Source organism: Lemur catta, chromosome 10, assembly GCF_020740605.2.
Source record: "Lemur catta isolate mLemCat1 chromosome 10, mLemCat1.pri, whole genome shotgun sequence".
Taxonomy (NCBI): domain Eukaryota; kingdom Metazoa; phylum Chordata; class Mammalia; order Primates; family Lemuridae; genus Lemur; species Lemur catta.
Genome location: NC_059137.1, coordinates 22,941,209 through 22,964,391, shown reverse-complemented (window position 1 = coordinate 22,964,391; position 23,183 = coordinate 22,941,209). Strand labels below are relative to the sequence as shown.

Genomic DNA, 23,183 nt, shown 5'->3' with positions numbered 1-23,183 from the left:
CCCGGGTAACAAAGTGAGACTCTGTCTCAAAAAAAAAAAAAAAAAAAAAAAAGAAATTTAAATTTCATATGATTTTCATGCATCACAAAATATTCCTTTGACTCAGGGGGATGGGCGGGACATGGGCAATATATATAACCTGAGCTTTTGTACCCCCATAATAAGCTGAAATAAAAAAAAATAAAAATAAAAATGTCAAACCCGTTAGCTTGTAGGTCATACAAAATTAGGTGGATTTGGCCAATGGGACTTAGTTTGACAATTCCTGCTGTATATTTTCAAATGGTCGTTACATGCAACATTGGTAAACAGATAATTAGCAAATAATCTATGACCGTGAGCTTTATAACTTTAAGAAATAAAGAGTTTGCTATGGCTATCCAAGACATAGGTGAGTGAATGCTAGAGTGTGAACAGACCCTGCTTAAGGAAATTCACGACACATTGTCTCCTAAACACATTTCTTCTGTCAGATGGTGCCTAAACCCAATCCATTCATGAGCCACCCTATCTTAACCCACATATAAACCATGATTCTTTGGAGGGTTTGAGATCAGGTGAAGCTCACTTGGTATTAAAAAATAAGTCACCTGTTTCAAAAGGTTTTTCATAAAAATGTTCTTCTTACTTTGGTATAGTGAAGGGACCCGATTAATGAAGTGTTTCTACAGTTTTTACCTAGCATGAGTGCACACTGAAGCTTTTAATGGGAGGAGCTAGAAATATTATAAAATTACAATATTTCAGAAGTAGAGAGACTACTGTTATAAATTAGAAGGGAGATGAACAGTGGGATTTAAAGCAACAGTTAATTGCAAAGGAGAAAGGGAAGACCAAAAAGTTCATTAATTGTGTAACATTAGCTGAGGTTTTGAGTCTAAGAAATTGTGGTTTTGCTAATAAAAAAAGGGAACATGTGAGGGGTGGCTAATTTGTAAAGAAAAGTTCAAAGACATTTGATTTCTAACAATCTTATATCCACCTAAATTTAAAGGTTCAGAATTCTCTTCCAAATACTCATTAGGACATTTACTTGAATAAATATTTTACCTTTTCCAATACTTCAGTGATACACTGGAAAGACAACTGGCACATAATTAGAAGACATATATTAGGTATTAAATTTATAAGCAGAAAGACCACTGTGACTTTATGAACACCTAATGAGAGTTTTTTGTAAAGTTGTTGAAGGTTTTATAAAATCGCTGTTTTTCAAAAAGAAACTCACTCTAACAATTATCCTGTTGATGAAAACCACTGTCCTAACACATTGTCGCCCTTTCATGGGACATAAACTATCACCTTTGGACACTGGAAAGACTTATTATTCAGATTGAAAAAAAAAGCAATTCTGGGCTGGGGGACATCTGTATGGTTTCTCCACCTCAGAGGTCAGCAGTAAAATAAATAAGTAAAATAAGCAGGTTAATAAAGGAGGTCACAGGGGAAAGTACTATGCAACACAAGCTAGAAGACTCTGGAACAAGAAAAACCGCACTGACCAGAACCACACATTGCCAAACACTGATTGCAAAGGATTTATTAAGGTCCAATTAGTATGCTTTTAATTTCAAATAATCCATATCTCCTCCAAAAAATATGCACATGAGCAAAAGTCCAAGTTCATTTCTTTGACTTCCAATATAAAATGTTCTGTATTTTGTATAAAGTATGTGCAAACACATTTCTGCTAACTGGTTCCCCACACTCCTTTCACTGTGGGGACTTTGTAAGTCTGTCCTCCGCTCAAACACTGACCCTGCACCGACTTCCTCCTTCCTAGACAGCCATTCATCTTCTGGCCCTCTTTCTCTTAGACTTTCTCCTGACCTCCCCCAACCTGCTTCATGACTGCGTTACTTCACTCGTTACTTCTCACAACAAACAGATGCAATTACTACTTTACCTGGACAGTGTATTAAACAGGTATCACCTAACATGGAGGCAGTCATCAGGGTGATTCCTGGACAATACACAGTAGCCAGGCACGTACTGACACACTCAACCCATTTGCTATAGAAGGGCCCCGAGCTATTTAAAATGACAGTCATTTATTCACTTGGCACGTTTGATTTCTTTGCATTTTCTTCAATTCTACATTGCAGGTGTGGCTACCACTAGCTGGATAACTGGGCCCTCAAACAAAATTTGGAATTGCTAGATATATTAGGATGCCTTGGTTATTTTGACAGTTGACTGTTTCTACGCCATCTTATTATATTAAAAAGTCACTTTTGACTGAAGTAACCCCTGCATTTCTTTTGTAAAAAGGCAATTTAACTGGTTTTCCTCACAACTGCCACCCATGCAGTACAAAAGCAGGAAATCCCTTTTTACGAAGGTAAAAGTGTAATCAGACATTTCACATTTAAAAAAAAATCCTTCATGGGAATATGTCCTAAGTAAATAATTAATTATACAGACAACGTTTTATGTACACAAAATTTTTGCAACTTTATAAGAGTAAAAATTTAAAATAACCTAAATAGTCAACAATATGGGAATGGTTAAATAAACTGAGTTGCATCCATTAAATGGAATATAATATAGCCATTAAAATTATGTTTTTGTAAAATTTTTAATGCCATAGGAAAATGTGGCAATTCTGCAATGAAAAAAAAATCTAGTTATAAAACTGTTTACAGTATAATCCCAATTATCTTAAAAAGTATATAATATACATATAGACATATATGCGGGGAGATGTTAAAGGTGGTTACTTCTGGGTTATGATTATCAGTAATCTTTTTTGCTTTTTTATACATTTCTGTATTTTTCAAGTTTTCTATAATGAGTGTGTATTATTTCATAATTCAGAAAAACAGGCTACAAAAAAATTTCCTCTGATGTACTGGTGATTAGAAGGTACCTGGGTATTTTAAATATGTGGGGAACAATATTACTGCACTTCACCTTCTATGCCTTTTTTGGAATACATATTCTTTTGGTAATAAACTTACATTCCCTGTCTTACACCTGTTAGAACACTTTAATAAAAAGTTAATATTGTGATTAGAACATTGTTTGCTTCATAACCTAAACAAATACTGGCTTTGAAATCTAGGTTCTTCTATTTCCTAGAAGATTTAGAATTAGTATCCTTTTTATCTTTTTAAGTAAGGCATACTGCATACATACATTACATGCATGCTTTCTAAACAAAATAATTCTAATTTACAGTTTTCCTACATCAGGAAAAAAGTGGAATTATGGTAGTTTATAAACAGTCTATAGTCTTATCCACCACAAACATGCTGATAGGCATAAGCATGTTTCTTAAGTGAAATGTATCCTTTAAAAGTAAAAAAGGGAAGCCTGTATGTAAATGAAGTTGTGGATTCAACTAGTCAGATTTTATTCTGACTTGCACCAAACCACACAAAATCTTTTTTAAAGTTTAGTTAGTGTAATCTAAATGGACACTCCGAAGTCTACTCTTGAATTCCATTGCAAGAACTCCACTTTCTACTTTCAGAAGGAGTGGGGATCAAGATGAGGGTTGTCACACAAGCTAATTTGCAATACATATCAAGTCTTCTGGGAGCTAGGAACAAATACTGTCATCGGTTAGTTAGTGTTTAAGTACATGAGTTTATTTTTATCCTCGCACACCCCACCTTGCCCTGGCAATTGGGTAGGGGGAGGCTGTTCATCCTTCAATGTAGGATGGCGGGCTCCTTGTCTTAGTTTCCTTTCTAAACCACAGAGTGGTCATTGCTGTGAACTCCAGCCAAGATGGTGTGGTTGAGGGAGGAAGCTGAGCGGTCTGAGCCTTCCTGGGGGCCGCTGGGGTTCTCACTGCGCTGGCAGCACAGGATCTGTCTGAAGGTGGCGCTCATCTCTTTGTCACGGTAGGAGTAAATGATGGGGTTCATGGCAGAGTTGAATTCCGCAAGGAGTAGGAAAAATTTCTCATAGGCCAGAACATCACATTGTGGACAGCACACGTCTAGCAGTAACAAAACCAATCCAGGAGTCCAGCAGATGATAAAGGCACCTGCAAGGGCAGGGATAGGGAGAATTTTAAAAAAGAGAATGAAAAAATATCATTATGAAACATGCAGCCAGAAGTGAAAGGATTTCAGTTCAATATAAAAACACTGAGATTGGAAGCCACCAATCCTTGCCAATAAAATGTTCATTTTCTAAAATAATCAGAAAAAAATTGTAATAATAATCAACATACTAAAATGTCATTATTTCAGGTCCTACTAAAATTGAGTATTTATGAGGCATTGATGATTATTTTGAACAAAACACAAAGGGTGTGATAAGCAATTGGGACATGAAAAACTGATTCAGGGTATACACGACACCTCTTATAAAGACATGGGTTTTAATATCAAAGAGTTGTTTTTAGGCAAAAGATAAGCACTAATGATAAATATTCTTTAATGCTTAGTTAAGGCACAGTTTCTGGATTCAGGTTGCCTGGGCTCAAGTCCTTGCTTTGTCACTTAATAAAATGGGTGAACTTAGGTAAATTACTTTCTTACCTCAGTTTTCTCATCTGAAAAATAGAGATGATTATATTTACCTCATGAAATTTGTTGTAAGGATTAAATGAGTGCTAAGAAAGGTAATCATTCAGTATGTATTAATAAAAATAATAGTGGTTATTCCCCTGCTCAGTAGCATGGCCTGTTTGGAAACAGCAATTTCCAATGATAAGATGTATGTTTTATTTTTATTAAATAACCACCTATATAGTGCTTTTTATATGCTTTACCAATAACAACTCATTTGATCTTCATAACAGCCATATGACATAGAAACTAATATCCTCATTGTACAGATGAAGAAACTGAGATCCAGAAAGTTTAAATAACTTGCTCAAGCCCATGGTACTGAAAAGTGGCAGGTAGGAGACAAATTCCAGAGTTTTTGGTCTTAGAGGCTGGTTCCAGAGCCCATGCTCCAGAAAATATTAATATTACATTATGCCTCCACTTCTTGAAACTAATAAATATTTAACCAAATTTTATGCTTCAGATGTTTTACTAGTTTAGATCAACTTTGTTTTCTTTCTTCCCTCAACTATTCTGAATCATGAAGATTTTACTGTAACTGTAAGAGGAATAGAAATATAGATTCTTAATTCCATTTTATTTAGTTCCTGAAATCACTCAACATTCAGATGCCGGGAAAAAAGGAGGTTATGAAATGACATCAAAACCTACCCTGGGATCTGCTGGGGATCTCCTACTGAAAGGACATGCGCCAACAGGAGTGGTGGGCACTGTCATGCCCCCTTATGCCACAACTAACAGGCCCTATGCATATAACCAAGCTACGTAACAAGCAGAGGGGGAACAGAGGTGACCCCAGAAGTACACTTGAATCTTTAGATGTAAATGGCGCTGGCCTTGGTGGATGCAGGCTTGGACTGGGGTCATGGGTTTGGACCAGCTTCAAGGAATGAGATTCACAAAATGTAAACAAATGAGATTTAGTCTCCAAACAGCCCACTTTTGGATGTGAGTTTTCTTTTTTGAAACTTTTCAGCAGGGAAATGAAAATAAAAAAGAAAAGTACCCCCATAAAGCTCTTTGTTCTACAACTCAAATGTGTATTGGTTTTAAACTGCTGTTCACTTTGAAGACTGTCCAAGGTACTTCATTTTCTAATAAATACAATACCTTAGATTTTCCTTAGAGAGAGAGAAAAAAATATTTCAAATATCAGGAGATAATAGCCAAAGAGCTATTTGAACTTCAATAAAAATGTTAATAAAGCATTCATTCCAAGTCCTTGAATTTCCTTGCTTGAAAATCACTCAGAAAGCTAAACATAAAGGAAAATCAAAGGAATGCCTCTTGGGTTTCAGAAATAATGTATTATTCATTGAGAAGCCAGGAAGGGAATTATTCTCAGGATGGAAAATGCTTGGATGGAAAATGCATGGTCCCATTATTCTATTTACTTGGAAACTAAAAACACACAGGCCCTTCATGAATGGGAGAGCATTCTTTCAAGTTTCCTTCCCCCTTTCTTTTATCAAAGCTCTAATTGAGCTCAAATTCAGAGCTTGATTAGATACCAGCAACATGCATCTCAATAGATAGATTTTAAATAAAATGATCTTTTTCTCCTTCCAGGCAGCAGAAGGAAATATCTTTATTCTCACATATTAATACTAGCTCAAGCTGCTTGACTTAGTTCAAAAGTGAGAGAATTCAAATACAGTTATTTGCTGTTCATAATTTCTTCCAATGTTAAAATTCAAAAAGAGCAAGAACTTTCCAAAAAGAGTCCATGAACCTTACTTTTTGACCAAAATATGCAAGGAGCCCTGCTAGGTTGGAGACAGGAAATGGCAAGTGCCACAGCTTGACACAGGAGCTAATATATGTGGACACTTCATTGAGGAACCCAGAGTCCTCTCCCTTCTTCTTCAATGAAAGCAGCTGTTTTTTGTACTATGGTTAGGCCCAACCATACAGACCCAACACTCTGTGGCTGGATCTTCAAGAGTTGATGCAATGATTTCAGTAACTCACAGCACAGGACTCAAATCAACATCTAAAATCCAGGCATATGGAATTTTCCCCTCTTCTTCTTTTCCTTCTCTTTCACAGAGCTGTCAAGGATCAAACTGGCCATAAGATGAGGATGGACCACAGAGACGGGAGAATGAGTCCTGGAAAATCCCAAGGTGATTAGCCTTCTAACCCATAGTGAATGAATATTCTGAAATCAAGTTTGTTCAACTTACAGATTTCCTCCTGAGCTTCTAAAGACAAAGATGAACCACACCCAAGCCCCTTTAATAATAAGTAAAATTCAATCTTAACCATAACTCAATCAAGTTCTAGGACCTGAGACGTGCATTGTGGACTTTATCAACACATAGTCTGCAGAGAGTCGAGTGTACACTGTAAGACAGGTTGATAAGAGTTTAAAAAAAGCAAAAAGAAAAAAACCCTTCCATCTCAGCATCTGTGAAGTGGAGAAGTAATAGCTCCCTGCCTACTCCACAGGGTACGATGAGGATCAAATTAAGATACAACTTATAAAAAGCCTTCTACAAACTGCACATCTACCCTACTACCATAGACATATGAAGGCTGGTGTAGCACAGCTCTAGGACAGGTTCTTCCAGGACAGAACGTGAAAGCATGTTTTGGACAGTGAAAACCTGGCATTTCAAAAAGCTTTGAGATGAAACCATCCTGATTATAAGAGATGCCTAGGACTTGCAGTTGGGTATGAGGAGGATAAGATAACAAGAAGGGAAAGAGAGAGGGAATGCAGGGAAGCACAGAAGCCCCAAATCATTTTGGAGGTTCTCAACACCTAATGAGATGGGGACTATAATATGGCACTCAGCAGGGACAATGTTTTAGGTAGTTTGTATATTTCTAGCACATTTCCAGTGGAGGAATCCCCACCGATCAAGACCACCAAGGAATGGTAGGCAACAGTGTGAAAGTAAGAGGAAGTACAAATTGTTTATGGTTATTGATTGCAAAGTCAGAAACAGAAGTGGCAGAAGATAATATGTCCAAGGTCACAAAAGTCTTGTATACCTGGCTAAGATATTTGAAATTTGTCCAGTCCAGTATTAGTTCTCAACCCTAGCCACATAGCACAATTGCTTTCAGAGCTTATAAGAAACAATGATCTTTCAGCCAGTTTGAGTTTTCTAAAAAAAAAAAAGAATACAAACAAGAAACAAAAAAAGAAATAATCTTCACCCACCTCTGCCCCTACGAAATTTTAATTTCAGTGGCTTCACTGGTCAGATTTTCATTTAAGACACAACATTGGTGACAGAGTAGAAGAAGAAAATAATCAAGGTAAAGAAAATATCAGATATTTCCAAATTCCAGAAGAGAAATGATGAAAGCCAGAACCAGGGCCAGTGGCACTGGGGAAAGATGTAGAAGGATCAGAAAATATTTAGGAAACAGACCCCATGAGAGGGATGAGAAAGACTAAAAAGTCTAGTGACTCTTAGATTTTCAATCTGATTGAAGGAAGATGGTGGTATCTTTTGCTGAGGGAAGAAACAGAGAAGAAAGTGTCGACTGATGTTTTTGTAACAGGAAGTGAGAAGAGAGTGGACAATCTCAGTTCTGTACGGGTTTTAGTCTGAGCTACCTACAAGACACCAGATGGAGATGGCCTAAAGGTAATCATGACAGGCTCATGGCAATTTAAATCCAGGGAAACTGTCTCTCAGTATGTTCAACGAAAGTGGTTACATTCTGCTTGATTTGCCAATATTACAAGTAACACGGGGAGGAGGATATTCAAAACATATCCATGGGTTGCTCTTCCTTGAACAAGCTTCAATCCTCCTCCTCCATCTGTCAAAGCAATCCATGAGGGCTCCGGTGCCCACAAAAATGGAGGGAGAGGTGCTGGAATGCAGATGTAAAAGGCGGGGAGGAATGAGGCTGTTTTGGAACAACAGGTCACAGCTGCAGACGGAGATCATATTACCACACCTTCCCTCAAATCTACACAACCCCATCAGCTGAATAATGCTTACCATCTGGTCTCACAATTAGAGCCTTTCTTCTAGAGTGACTTTTTCCTAACTGGTTGAACTTTACTTACATATGGAATGCAAGAACTAAAGTTAAAGAGGAAAAAAGTCCTTGCCAGAGAAGATCTCTAGGGAGAGAGCCCAAGATTTTTGATGAAAGAAACAGAAAGAGTTTCCAGTCTGGCTGGCAAAACTGTGTTTTTACAAAAGAATCAGACATCCCACAGATCTGAAAGAAGTCAAGGTAAATCAATTCTACACCAGCGCTGTGCCCAAGTTGGCCTCACACTTCTTGTTTCTCAAATAAGGATCTCAGAAACAGTTCTCCCTATCTTAGAGGCTTGTGGTGGGGATCAAGTGAGAAATGAGTACATAACGTAAACTACTTTTTCTGTTGCACTAAATTTTGTGTTCCCTCAGGTCAGGCATCTTGGTATCCCAGAATCCAATTGCATTTTAGTTCATCTTGGTAGTTATATTGTGATTTCTGCTATTAAGGTACAGATACAAGACATGACTAGCTAGGAAATCCTTCTTTATTATATATCTTATAAGAAGCTATGTTAGATAATAGAAAACAGACACAAAGTATATTCCTCAGTCTAGCAGCAAAGGGGTCATTACAATGCGGATGTATGTAGATGGCTTTTTCAAATTAAAGTTTTTTCTAAAATAGCAACCAACATTAACTATAAATCCATTTTCCTGACCATTGAAAAGATAGAATTAATTTAACGGAGGTATCTCCACAATATTATTCAATAATATTTATATCTTGATACCAATTTTCTTCCATCTAATTTAATGCCCAAAACTTCTACTTCTTCCTGGTCACAGTGAGTGTTGCATACATTTAAAGTTTCATGATTTCATTTATTGTGTGATGTGCTCTGTGCTCTAGTGTTTCCATCACTCACACCTGGGAGTAACATTTATCTGTTAGAGAAAGGTATTAACACCACATAGAACTCTAAAGCAAAGTAGAATACTCATTATGTTCCCTTTTTAACATTCCTGGGTGAGAGTTTCAGCCCCATAAGTCTGCCCTGATTCATCATGATGCTGCCCTTCCTACACACAAGAGAATGCCAAAGCTACCTTCCCTCTGCTTTTAAATTCTCCCTAACATTAAGCAATGAGTATCACACAGACACACACCCTGTATCCTGTAACTGTACATTGGAAAGTACACGTTGAAGTGATTTGTATGCTAGTGCCATCTCTTATAGAAGACCATTCTGTGCTGAACAGCCAGTGGAAACCACTTCTCCACTGCTATAACCCTCCCCAAGTGAACACTACCTTTTATCTGCCTTTTGCAATAGGCTCCTAACCAATTCCTCTTTCTCCATGCTTCTTTCCTAAAGTCCAGTTTGTACACAACAGCCAGGATGATTTTTCAAAAACATATGTCACTTTCTGCATAAAATCCTCCAAAGGCTTTCTACCTGAAGTCCTTACTGTGGTCCATAATGTCCTACACATGACTGGCCCCTGCCAGTCTCTTACATCTCACCTCTTTCCACTCACCCCTCATTTACTAGGTTCCAGCCACCCACACCAAGCTCATTTCTGCTCAGGATCTTTGCATTTACAGTTTCTTCTGCTGGAAATACTCCTTTTGCAGCTCTCCATGTCTACTTACCATTAAATGTCACTTCCTCAAAAAGGGTATCCCTGGTTATCCTAGCTAAAGCGGGAGCCCACCACCACCAACATTGCATTATTCCATTTTGTCATCTTTGTATCCCTTATCTGCACCCCAAATTATCTTATTCATTAGTTTATATGTGTATTGCTGATCTTCTCTCAACAAAAATGTAAGCTTCATGAAGGAAGGACTGCTATCTCTTTCATGTCTGTATCTCTGGCATCTAGAACAGTGCCTGGTGGAGTGAACACTTGATATATCTTCTGCTGAATGGATTAGCAAGCTGAACGGATTAACAACATGAAACTATAATAGAAGTCATGATTTTTCTTTCCTTTTTTTTTTTTTTAATAAAAGATGAGGACAGCAGGTAGAAGAGTAGAAAGCATGCTAAAAGCTTTGTCTTGTTTGGAGGCTACTGTAGATACCAATTACATCTTGGATTTTTTAAAGCATGTTTTTAAAATTTAAGGTTAGCCAACAGTAAAAAAACAGTAAAAAAAATATTGGATATACAACTGAAACCACTAAGAAAGAAAGAAAGAAAAAAGAAAGAAGGAAGAACAGGAAAAGAAAACTCGACTTATCAAAAGGCAAGAAAGGAAAAAATACAAACAAAAGCCAGGATGTCAAGAATAAGCCCAAACATGTCACTAGATGTCATAAATGTGACGCCCTTAATTCCCTTATTAAAAACAAAGATTCTTAGATTAAGCAACATGACTTTTGAATAGCTTATTTTCCCTTGAACTTCTAATCGCTTTTTCCTTTTCTTTCTCTTTTTTTTGTAGATCAGATTAAAATGGTTTATTTCAACAGAAGCATGCCATAGACGTATCTCCAAGTTTTTAGTTATACAATTTCTCCCAAAAGACATTTCATGAAGCCATCTTGATTTACCATCCTTACTGAATCAATTGATTTCTAGGCTTGTTGGTCAGCTTCAACCAGGGATTGCTTCTCTTTACAGATTTGGGTGGTACATTGTTTCTTGTAACCTGTATCTTCCTCTTTTAGGGAACTTATTTTCCTCCCCCTCTGTTAGGGTGTGGAATTCGTACACAATGGGAGAAAGACTTCTTACACAGTGATTAGGGCAGAAAGAAGTGCAAAGTTTATTTTCCCCGAGAAAAAGAGAAAGAAAGAGAAAGAGAGAGAGAAAGAGAGAGAGAGAGAGAGAGAGAGAGAGAGAGACAAGGGGGTGGGGGTAAGTGGCCACAGCACACCAGTGAAGGAGTAGAAATGTCAGGCAGCTGAGGGAAAGTTGCTTGGAGTTTTAAAGAGTGAAAATGGCTTTTTTTTTTTTTCTGTTTTAGTAGACTGATAACAGAAGCAGTGGCGAAGCTGTTGCAGGTATTCTTTATTTTTCTCTTTTCTCTGTGAGATCAGCTTATCTGAATCTTTGGAATCTGTCCTGGGAGGAACTGAGGCAGAGAGCTTATACCTCTACTGTCCACTTAGGGCTCTTCAAGGCTGTGAAAAAACTCTTAGAGATAACGAGTTAGGCCACAGGTGTTTTAATTGAACAAAACAAAGGACAGTTGTGCTGTGAGTTTTCTCTTCATGGGGCAATTATGCATTGTGAGTTTATTTCTCTTACTTACTTTCTGTTTGATAGTTTGTTTTCCTCTGTTAGGCTATTAGTAAGACCACCTTTCACCATCCACCACCATTTTCTAGAGTATATCCAATGGGCATTACTTCTAGAAAGTCTGCATAAGCACAAAATCATTTTCTCTTGGAATGTTTTCTTCTAGGATTTAGTATTTTAGATGAGAAGTCTGATGTCATATGATTCCCATTCTTGTTGCATAAAACACCTGCATGGTATGGTCCTAATTCTCCAAGCTTCATCTTGCACTGCCTTTCTAGACATACTAGCTTTGCAGTGTTTCCCAATCTGTCACAATTCCTCTATCTGTGGGCCTTTGTATGTGTTTTTCCCTGTTCCTGGGATGTTATCACCTCTCCCCCAACTCTAATTCCTACTTACTCTTCACCTGTTGCTACTTCTGGGATGCCTTCCCCAATTAAGTAAAAATTCATTTGTTATATGCTCTCAGCACTATATAATCCTTCACAGAAGTTATCACAGTTGTAATTTATTTTTATTTATAGTGTGATTGTTAATTACTACTTTTCTTCCTCATCATTCCAGTTTTTCTTACCACTATGTCTACACTGCCTAACAAAATATTTGGCATATAGTGTGTGCTCTATAAATATTTGTTGAATGAAGAAAAAGAAGTAGAAAAATGAACAAAGATCTGGCTAGCTAATTATGTAGGTCATTGATCAAACTTTTTTTCTCACCCACTCCTAAGACTGTCATAACTTTTTTTCATTAACTTTGGGAGATCACAAATATCTTCAGAATATATCTATTTTGATATATTATCATTGCTTATAATTCTTGCTTGGCCCTTGTTGGACAATTTTATCTGAAGTATCACATTCTTCTTTAGATTAAGGAAATATCAAATATCCTATTTCTTTGAGTCCTTTTCTCTCCATTCTTTCTGTTCATTTCTTTTGAGACTTCTTTTACAATGAGTATTGGATATTTTGGAATGTACATTTAGAATCTGATTTATCATTGAAGTCTCTTAATTTTTCTTTTGTATTTTCAACTCCTTGCTTCTTATTTGGTATCCTGAGTGATATCCTAAACTTATTTTCCAGGTCAAATATTTGGTCTTTAGTCATGTCCATTTTGCTACTTGGTATAGATTTTTTGTTTGTTTGTTTATTAGTGATGGGTAAAAGAGGGCGAGCAATCATATTTTTTTTTTCTATTTTCAGGAACACTTTCTTGTTCTCTGAATGATGTTTTTATACAGTAATGTGTCCTAATTTAGTCAATACAATATCTTCTTAAATCTGTGAAGCTACTAATTAGAATTTATTTGAAGCTATTTTGTGTTTTCTATACTATTACTATTTCCATGTAGATGTTGCTCTATATTCAAATGCACTGGAGGGTCACCATGCTTCAGGGAATGTCTGCCCATTATGCAGGAAACTTTCCTGAACAGGGGACCCCCTTAATTTTGGAAGATAGCATAATGAATTGCCACCAAAGCCAGCTTTTTCCTATACCTAAAACATCCAGCAATGCCATCTAATGAGTAGGAAAATGCTGTATTAGACAATCACATGGGGAGAGGTGTGTTCCTCTGAAAGTTCTTATCTATGAACAGAGAAAGTCACAATGCTCAAATAATACAGAAGAAGCAAGACCATCTAATTAGCTCCAGGATACCATGAGTTTTATGTCCTTTCAAGAATGCTCATGCAAACACACACACTCATACTTTCAACAGTTACTAATGTTCTCAGGAATAAATATGATACATGAGGTATCTATAAGCATACAAAACAGGAAATGCTTTAATTTACTTTACATAAAACTAATACAGTCTAAACCATGTTAAGATGGGTCAGTGCCTCTTCTCCCCTTCCTCCCTAAACTTGTCCTCTAATTTCTACCCAGCTCTGTCTTGGGGTGAAGTAATTGAGGTTAAGAGTGACTCACCAGAACATTATTACTCACCAATAACCAATAACCAAAAAATAATGCCACTCCAAAGCCTACCAAAGGATTTCTTGTAAGCCTTTACTATTTTCAAATGATAGATACATCTTAAACTACTAAATGTGTACATATATAAAATATAGACAAAATGTGTATATATACATGTATATACACATATCATAGATATATAAATGTAAACATAACATGCATGCATATGTGAATTCAGAAGAGTTCCTGCATTTTAGTATCTTAAAAAAGATGATGAGATTTATTTTCTTTCACATGCCATAAACTATGCCAATCAAATAAGATGGTGCAACATGTATTCTTCACATAGAAAATAATTCACTATTCTCAAAATGGTTAAAATGTTTTGCCTCCCAAACCTAGTGATAGATTGCATTTTTTAAAAAAGCAAAATTTCTCCTTATTTAAAAAATAAAAAAATCTTAAACCTCACAGAAAATCAATGTTGTCAACTCCAGACCAAACACCATCTAACTTAGAAAGCAATACTAAACTTATTGCATGACTGTGGTCCAGCTGTTACCAAGGTGATTTGAATAATATTTATCTCTTTAAAAGGATAAATGAAATTCCCCCCAGAATCTTTCCCTACCAAAAGTTCAACATTAACAGGAAGTTTATAATTGGTTTTGCAACATAATTAATTTTTTAGCTCCAAATTAAGGTTCTCCCAAAATGATAAAAATCTGAACAAGTACTGAAATCTGGCTGAAAATGCTCACAGAATATAGCCAATGACAAAGTCCTGTCCTGTTGATTTTCTTCACAGTTCATGAACTACAGGCACAGATAAACAAGATGTGTAGTACTCAGGAGACAAACTTCAAGGATAGAAAACGTAATGGAAATTTAATTTAAAATTTATTTTCCTACTATCAAATTAGAAAAAAAATGAAGACTTAACCCAAAAGCAAATTCAGAAAATTTTGTGAAATATTTTTCTGATGTAAAAATGTTCAGTATACATATAATATAAATTTTAGTGGCCAAAAGATATGAGAAGAAGAACAGAAATTATAAATGTGGTCATTCTTTTGGAGATTGGTTATGTCTCCTAGAGTTGCCAAATGTCCTGGATTGATCTTTACGAAGCACAGATTCTTGGCAGAGCAAAAGGGAGGTACAGTCTGTTCCGCTATAATATGATAGCTGTGTGCCTAAGATATCTCCCATTATCAAAAACTTTTCATTAAAAAGTTGTTTTTAAAAAACTTTTAAAAAGGTTATGAAAACAATTATTCAATTGGCAAGTGGGTGTTTAGTCTAAAGAATTCCAGAATTACAATCATAAATATACTTTTTCTGCATGAATTTCAATTGTTTTAACTATAAGTACAGAATAAAAAATTGATTGATCAAAACTGACAAAACCAAGTCTAAATATCACAAAACAAATTTTGATTAGCACATAAATCCTAAGCAAAAGTCAATCAGTTCTAAAGCCATCATAAGCTGCAAACAATATCACTTCTAGGAATTTATCCTATAGACATATTCATGTACAATACAATTATCAATGTGCAAGGAATTCTTTGGAAGTTTAAAAACTGAAAATAACTTGATAACTATAAGCAGAGAAGAAATATAAATTATGTTGCATCCATAAAGTAAAATCCTAGCCAGTTATTAATATATTCTGTCTTTACTGGCACCAAATGAACTGCAAGATATTAATAGATAAAAAGAACAAGATATAGAAAAATATGTATAATTATGCTACCATTTATGCTTTATTAAAAGTAACAACAAAAAAAGTACACACACACACAGATGCCCTATAATAAATGCCAGTTGAAGCTAATAGTCAACTTATTTTAAAATGTTTAGAATAAGAAATCATAAAAGCCATAACTTAAACATGTTATTTGACTTAAAAATACATATTTGTATTAATTTACCCATCCTTTTATATAAAGCCAAGCCTTTTTATTTGAATACAGGTCCACTGACTGAAGTTCTGTGCCATCTTCCAAGCAAAAGCCACACTAGTTAAGCATCACATACTGTTTCCAATTTGGTTGCCTCAGAATAGAGTCAGAACTTAAAATTTTTGCAAAGCAATTTGAGTGCAAAAACCTTGTAGAATTTTTAAGATTTCTCCAAACTTTGATAGTTGTTTTCACTAGCTATTTTAAAGCAATTCCTTTTGAAATTTTCCTTCATTTAATATTAAAAGTATTCACCTAATTTTGACAAAAACAGTGTTCTGTTTTTATACTCATTTTTATCAGATAGTGTAATGTCTAACTAGTTATGTAATTATAATAGCCTGGCATAAACAGCTTTAGGAGCAAAGCCAATTGATTCTTACTAACAGTAAGGAGTTGAATAATTGAACTTAAGGGCTATACTGTACTAACTTTTCATTTTTAAAAAATGAAAAATTTATCCCAATATATGAATGTCTAATATATGTCAGGAACTATTCCAGGTACTACTAAGGATACAACAGTGAATCAAATAGAAAAAACTCTCTGTCTTCATGGAGCTTAGGTTCTACAAAGAATAAAGATAAATAATAAAATAAAATAAAATATCTTTTGGAAGGTTGGTAGTATTAGGGGACTATGGGCCAGCCAGCGAGAGGCTCATATAGTAATCCAGACAAGAGATAATGGTGGCTTTGAATATGGGAAGGTGGTGATCACAGATGCATTTTGACAGTAGAGCTGATATGATTTGCTAATAGATTGGATGATGGGGAGAAGAAGAAGAGTCAAGGATACCTGTAAGCAACAGAAAAAGTGAATTTAGTGACAAGGAGGTCACTGATCACAGTTAAATGGAGTAGTGAGAACAGAAGCCTGATTAGACTAGGATCAAGAGAGAACAGAAAAAAAACTGGATACTGTAAGGATAGATAACTCTTTGAAGCAGTTTTGCTATGAAGGGAATAAGAGAAAAGTGGCTATGGGCACGCATTATTATGTTTTATAAAGCTATGGTTAACACATTAAATTGGTGAAGAGAAAGTCACTTAAGAATAAGTGTATATACTCTGTGTGTATAGACAAATACACATATACACCCCTACATACATATATGCTCATATATGCAGAGGATATTTTTGGAATGCTACATCAGAAATTGTTATTGTCATGGCTGAAGATTAGGGTGAGAGAGATGGTTTACCATATATTTTTCACTATTAGAATTTTTTTACTACAAATTATTTAAAAATTGATTGTAAAATTGAAATAGAGTTCACAACCATCAACATTTAACAGGATGGCAACCAAGCTGACAAAAATTCAAAGCATCTTTGGGTACATTTGCTGGGGCAGACAGCATATTGTAGTTACGAAATAATCCATATTCGTTCTAGTAACACAAATAATATACCCTAATTAAGTAACTGTATTATATCCACATCAAATTATGAAGACTCAATCAATAGGAGGAATGTCTGTAATCCACTAGAAATCCTATAAATTAACCCCTATAACACTACCACAGTTTTTCATTCTGGGGCTGGAATATTTTTATAAATAAATAAAAATAATGACAAAGAATTGAACTATGCATTCAACTCAAGAATGCACGGGGGAAACTCAAGAGGGGGAAAAAAACAACTCCCCCAAAAAGGAAGAAAGAAATTAAAATATAAATTTTACTGAAATAGAAAATGAAAAACAATAAACTTGATGAAGGCAACAAAGCTGTATTTGAAGAAACAATTTTAAAGAGATAAGTTTCTTATAAATATAACCAAGGAAATAAAAGTAGAAATTAGAAAGAGGAGATAACCATGGATGCTTAGGGAATTCACAAAAATTGGTAGACATTACATGACATTATTTGCCAATAAATTTGAAAATATCGCCAAAATTGATTCTTCTTTTTTTTGTGTGTGTGTGTGTGTGTGTGTTACTGTAAAGGCACCTGATTTTCTTTTTTAAAAAATTTCAAAATATTACAAAGGTACAAATGTTTCTGGTTACATGGATCAATTTTGTTATGCTTGAGTCAGGGTTATAAGTGTGCCTATCACTCAGATAGTGTTCACTGGACCCATTAGGTAGGTTTGGTTTTCGCCCATCCCCTCCACCCGCCTCCCCACTGCTTGATTTCCACTGAGTTTTACTTCCCTCTATGCAAATGTGTGCTTATCAGTTAGTTCAAATTTAATAGTGAGTACCTAAATTTAATAGTGAGTACCTGTGGTATTTGTTTCTCCATTCTTTAGAATCTTCACTTAAAATAATGGTCTCCAGTTCCATCCAAATTGTTGCAAAAGGCCTTAATTCATCCTTCTTCGTGGTCGAGTAGTATTCCATTGTAGACATATACCACATTTCATTAATCCACTCATGAATTGATGAGCACTTGGGTTAATTCCACATCTTTGCAATTGTTTGCTGCAATAAACGTTCAAGTACGGTGTCTTTTGGGCAAAATGACTTCTTTTCCTTTGGGTAAATACCCAATAGTGGGATTGCTGGATCAAATGCTAGGTCTACTTTTAGTTTTTTGAGGAATCACCATACTATTTTCCATAGAGGTTGTACTAATTTGCAGTCCCACCAAGAGTATATAAGTGTTCCTTTTTCTCTGCATCCATGCCAGCATCTATTGTTTTTTGACTTTTTAATAAAAGCTGTTCTAATTGGGATAAGGTGATATCTCATTGTGGTTTTAATTGTCATTTTCCTGATGATTAAAGATGAGCTTTTTTTGCACACGTTTATTGGCCATTTGTCTATCTTCTTTTGAAATGTTTCTGTTCATGTCTTTTGTCCAATTTTTAATGGGGTTATTTGTTTTTCCTTTACTGATTTGATTGAGTTCCTTGTAGATTCTGGCTCTTAGCCTTTTATCAGATATACAGTTTCCAAATATTTTCTTCCATTCTGTAGGTTGTCTATTTGCTCTGATTATTTCCTTAGCTGTGCAGAAGCTTTTAAATTTAATAAAGTCCCATTTATTTATTTTTGTTGCTGCTGTGATTGCCATTGGGGTCTTCTTCATAAATTCTTTGCCTAGGACAATATCTAGAAGAGTTTTCCTAAAATTTTCTTCTAGAATTCTTATCATTTCATGCCTTACATTTAAATCTTTTATCTATCTTGAATTAATTTTTGTGAGTGGTGAGAGATACAGATCCTGTTTCATTCCTGACGTCAAATACCATTTCTTTCCCTTACTAGTTATGTGACATTGGACAAGTTATTCATGTTTGTTGCACCTCAATTTCCTTATCTGTGAAATGGGGATATAGTATCCTTTCAGTTCTATTGTGAGGACTGAATGTGACAGTTTAAGTGGGATAAAAGCACAGGGCCACCTAACTGGCTCCCTATATCTTTTTTTTCTTTCCTTCTTCAGAGACTAGCCAAAGCACAACCTACACAAAATATGGACACTTGGGATGAACCATTATTGGCCCTCCTTACCTAGGGACAGCCAACTGGGGAGCTGCACTCCCTACTGCGCCATTATCCTAGTCACAGAGTGGCATCAGGCTGTCCTCCTTTAATCTGAAAAAATTCTGAATTAACCCATCAGCATTTCTTGATGAACTCTCAAACTTTAGGGTCAGTCCCTTCTCTACTTAAGGTTGAAAATAAAATAGGTATTTTAATTTCTTAACTTTAGGCCTTATATCATTTGAAAAAGGATTTGAGGTAAGAGTCAAATGAACAAAAAGTTCAAATGGTCCTTTATTTTACTATGCTTCAGGCAGAGGGGAACATAATTTCTAAAGAGTAACGGGCAACCTCAGCATGCTTAGCTATGGCACTCTGGAAAAGAATGAAATCTCCTGGCTGTGGACAGCCTGGGAAGACAGGGTGTAGTGGACACTCTACTCTGAGCATGCTCAGAGCCGCGTAGCCAGGCAGCTGCCACAGCCTTGCCGTAGCCAGCACAGTTTTCTGGGCAGCTGGCTCCAAACTCTCCTCTCTGGGGCAGAGGCTGAGGCTTGGCCACTTGGTGGGGTGGGCCCCACAATCAAGAAATGCTGGGCTGCCTCCCTCCCCATCCCCCAGTCAGGGCCTAAGGCAGATGCCAGATCTTCCTAGCTGGGAAATTGGATGAGACCCACTTGTTTTTTAATGACAAGGCCTGATCCAGCTGACATGTTTGAGGAACACAGATAAGGCAGAGAAGGAACTTCTTTAGGGATTGGACACAGGCCTCATATTTCTTTTTCTCACAGGTTACACCTTGGGATAGTGGAGACGTATGAGACAACAGAGGCACTCAGAGGGGGGTGTTCAGAGTTGGATACCCCCTGGCCACCTCAGTAGGATTGGACCCCACCCTCCAGAAACAGCTGGGCTGCTGGGAAAGGGCCAGTACTGAGATAATTTCATTGTAGAACAGTTTTGGCTAAAGAGAAAAAATAAGAATTGTCCAAAGAAATAAAATAGCAATAAGAGAGAACCGGATGGAGCCCAGAGGGGCTTCAGGTTTACCTTTTGGGAATGGGAAGGCAACCTTTGGACCACCTGGACATTTCTCCTGCTTCTCCTGCCACGTTTCGTGTCCATTTCTTAAGCAAAGATGTTAATTAGATCAGGCTCACACAGAGACACATTTTGTTAGGGAAGATGTAAGCTGGGTCAATCCCTTTGCCTTCCTTTAGCTGTGAGCCCTTAGTAAAGTGTCTGTTTCCAGTTCAGAGGGAGAAATGGACTTTCTAGATTTAATCCAGGTATATGATGCTAATGAAGAGCTTCCAGTCTAACTTGAAATTGGCCTCTTTACTACTAAAGATTTTAAACTCTGCTGATACTTTCTAAGTCTCTCATTATTTTTCAAAAACATTGCCAATAATTTGCTTTCTTTCTCAGACACCTGTTATCTTTTCAGGTCTCTTGTGGCCTTTTTGATTTTTAATTATGTAAAGTTTTGAGGTGTAATTATATCTCTTATACATTTTATATCTTTCATAATGGCTAGTCAAATTTATCAGGGGCACCTCATAGTTTAAAAATCATCTCAGAATATGAAATTCATTTGCTTATTCTAATTACTCAATTACAACTTATTTTTGTTTTGCAATTAAGTATTTTGTATTTTGCACTTACGTATTTTTTATTCCCCATTGTCTCCCATGGTAAAATCCGGAAGGTAACCCTACACTGAAGTAGTTAAGAAACACAAAACAAAGCATCATTAAGAATAGTATACTAAGGCCAGGCACGGTGGCTCACGCCTGTAATCCTAGCCCTCTGGGAGGCCGAGGCGGGTGGATGGCTCGAGGTCAGGAGTACGAGACCAGCCTGAGCGAGACCCCGTCTCTACTAAAAATAGAGACAAAAAAATTATCTAGACAACTAAAAATATATATAGAAAAAATTAGCTGGGCATGGTGGCGCATGCCTGTAGTCCCAGCTACTCGGGAGGCTGAGGCAGTAGGATCGCTTAAGCCCAGGAGTTTGAGGTTGCTGTGAGCTGGGCTGAAGCCACGGCACTCACTCACTCTAGCCCCGGCAACAAAGTGAGACTCTGTCTCAAAAAAAAAAAAGAATAGTATACTAAGATGGAACCCAGAGTGAGGTTGCTAAGATTGAAGACTTCTGGAGTCAAGTACTGCATGAACATTTAATAAACACATACTACATTTAAGCATGGCTTAAAACTGGGGGGGGAGGTTGCAGGAAGTTCAGTGACTTGTATTTGAACTTGCAACTTTTTAGTAAGAACTTTAATTGGACAGAGAATTTATTTTCCTGCATTCTGCCTTTCCATGCTCCAACCCTGTTAGCATATTGGCAAAGCTCCTATGCGTCAGAATTGCAAACATATAATATGGGAGAAACATTTTCGTCAATGTCATCTGTTTACCTGAGAGTGGAACAGCATTTAGCTTCCCCTTACATAAGTCACAGGCACCTGTGTTCTTCAAATGACAGCACCCTTTCTCTCTGATCCTTATCACACTGTCTGAAAATAATATAAGGTGGAAGAAAAAGACAAATGGAGAACTAATTCTAGAAAAATAGGGAGAAACGTTGAGGATAAGGTAAAAAGAACTGGGTATAGACTAAAATGAGCCCTTTGAATTTTTTTTTTTAACTGAACAGCTATCCACCCTATTCTTGTCAAGGATATTGTCATTATTCCTCTGTTGTTGCTGTATTTTCGTTATTTTGGGTTATTTCACAAAGGATACATAAAATCCTTAAACAGAATTTCTGGAAGAAGGAAAAAAATATTTAATGGAAAAAAATACTGGACTCAAGAAACTCTACTAATTAGAATCATAGTCCTGGACAAGCCATATCCTCACTGGGCTTCAGCTATACATTTCAAGAGCTGAAAAAAATAGTGAGTCAATCATTTCTGTGACATTGACCCCTCTGAGAGTCCAGTGAAAGCCATGACTCTATCCTGAGGGGTGAAAAAGGCCTTATTTTTCTTAAAATTCTAGGCAATCCACACCAACATTTCTGGACCAAATTTTTTCTTTCCCAGCGCTAGTTGTACTTTTAGAAGTTGTTTAAAAATTATGTCTGTTTGACTTTGTCCAGCAGCTTTCAAATTACAAAACTATTTTATCAGAGAATATACTTTGGCACTTTTATTCATCTACATATGAAGTACAAACTGCTTTCACATATATGTGCAAAGAAACATGAATTTAAATCTAACTTCAATACTAGTATTGTAATGAGGGCTTCTGCCCGTTTACCATCTTTCTCCCCTAACCACAGACAGAAATCCCCTACAGAGAGCATGAAACTGTAAGAAGAACACTATATTTAGAAATAAGAACTCGATTTAAAATGTTTTAAACATTGCAAGGCACTCAAAGATCATCTGGTTTATTGTTGCACATTTATGAGATGAAGATAACTACATTTAAAAGAAAGTATCCAATATTTCTTTTTCTGTAAAACATGAGCAACAGCCTGGTTGTTTGCCTTGTGCCAACTTCTCTAGCTCTCAGTTTCTTCAACTACAAAATGAAGGTCACTTAACAGCCTCAGGAGTTTTCAGCTAATTAAACTAGAATTTTTAACTTGCTCCTTATGCTGCAAGGCATGATAATCATAAAATCAAGCTTTTCATGTTGTGTGTGTCACCGTAACTCCAAAACAACCTATGAATGTTTCCATTGCATTAATGCAAAGAAAGAACTAATTAATTCCCTGCAGTTATAACTATCATATAAAGTAACAGATTTTGATAAATACCCAAAACCTGATAACCCTCAGACAAACATCAGGTATTTTTTGCTTTCTGAGGTTTTTTTTAATACGATAGAAATTATTCCATTAAACAAATTATTGTGCTGGAGATATTTGCAATTTATGTTAAGAATGAAAAAAGTGGCTACATTTTGTTACAGATACAGAATCAGAATATGACATACTTATGCTGTGTTCTCTTCTTCACACTGAAATCATTAGGAACCTTCAATTTACTATGAAATTTCCAGATATTTGAATGGTTTTATTTTTTCATAATTGAAAATCTAGGAAATTTCTAAATGATATCACAAAATCAAAACTGAAGACAGCTATCCT

At 36.1% G+C, this 23,183-nt stretch overlaps 1 protein-coding gene across 2 annotated transcripts in view; it reads right to left on the bottom strand.

Moving 5' to 3' along the window:
* Nucleotides 1–1,517: 1,517 nt before the first annotated feature.
* Nucleotides 1,518–23,183, bottom strand: part of LPAR1 (lysophosphatidic acid receptor 1) — a 124,959-nt gene continuing 103,293 nt past the window's right edge. For both annotated transcript variants that reach the window (XM_045563644.1, XM_045563645.1), the window contains one exon: nucleotides 1,518–3,997. In XM_045563644.1, the coding sequence (XP_045419600.1) occupies nucleotides 3,696–3,997 (302 nt within the window). In that variant the 3' untranslated portion in view covers nucleotides 1,518–3,695. The remainder of the gene's footprint in view (nucleotides 3,998–23,183) is intronic.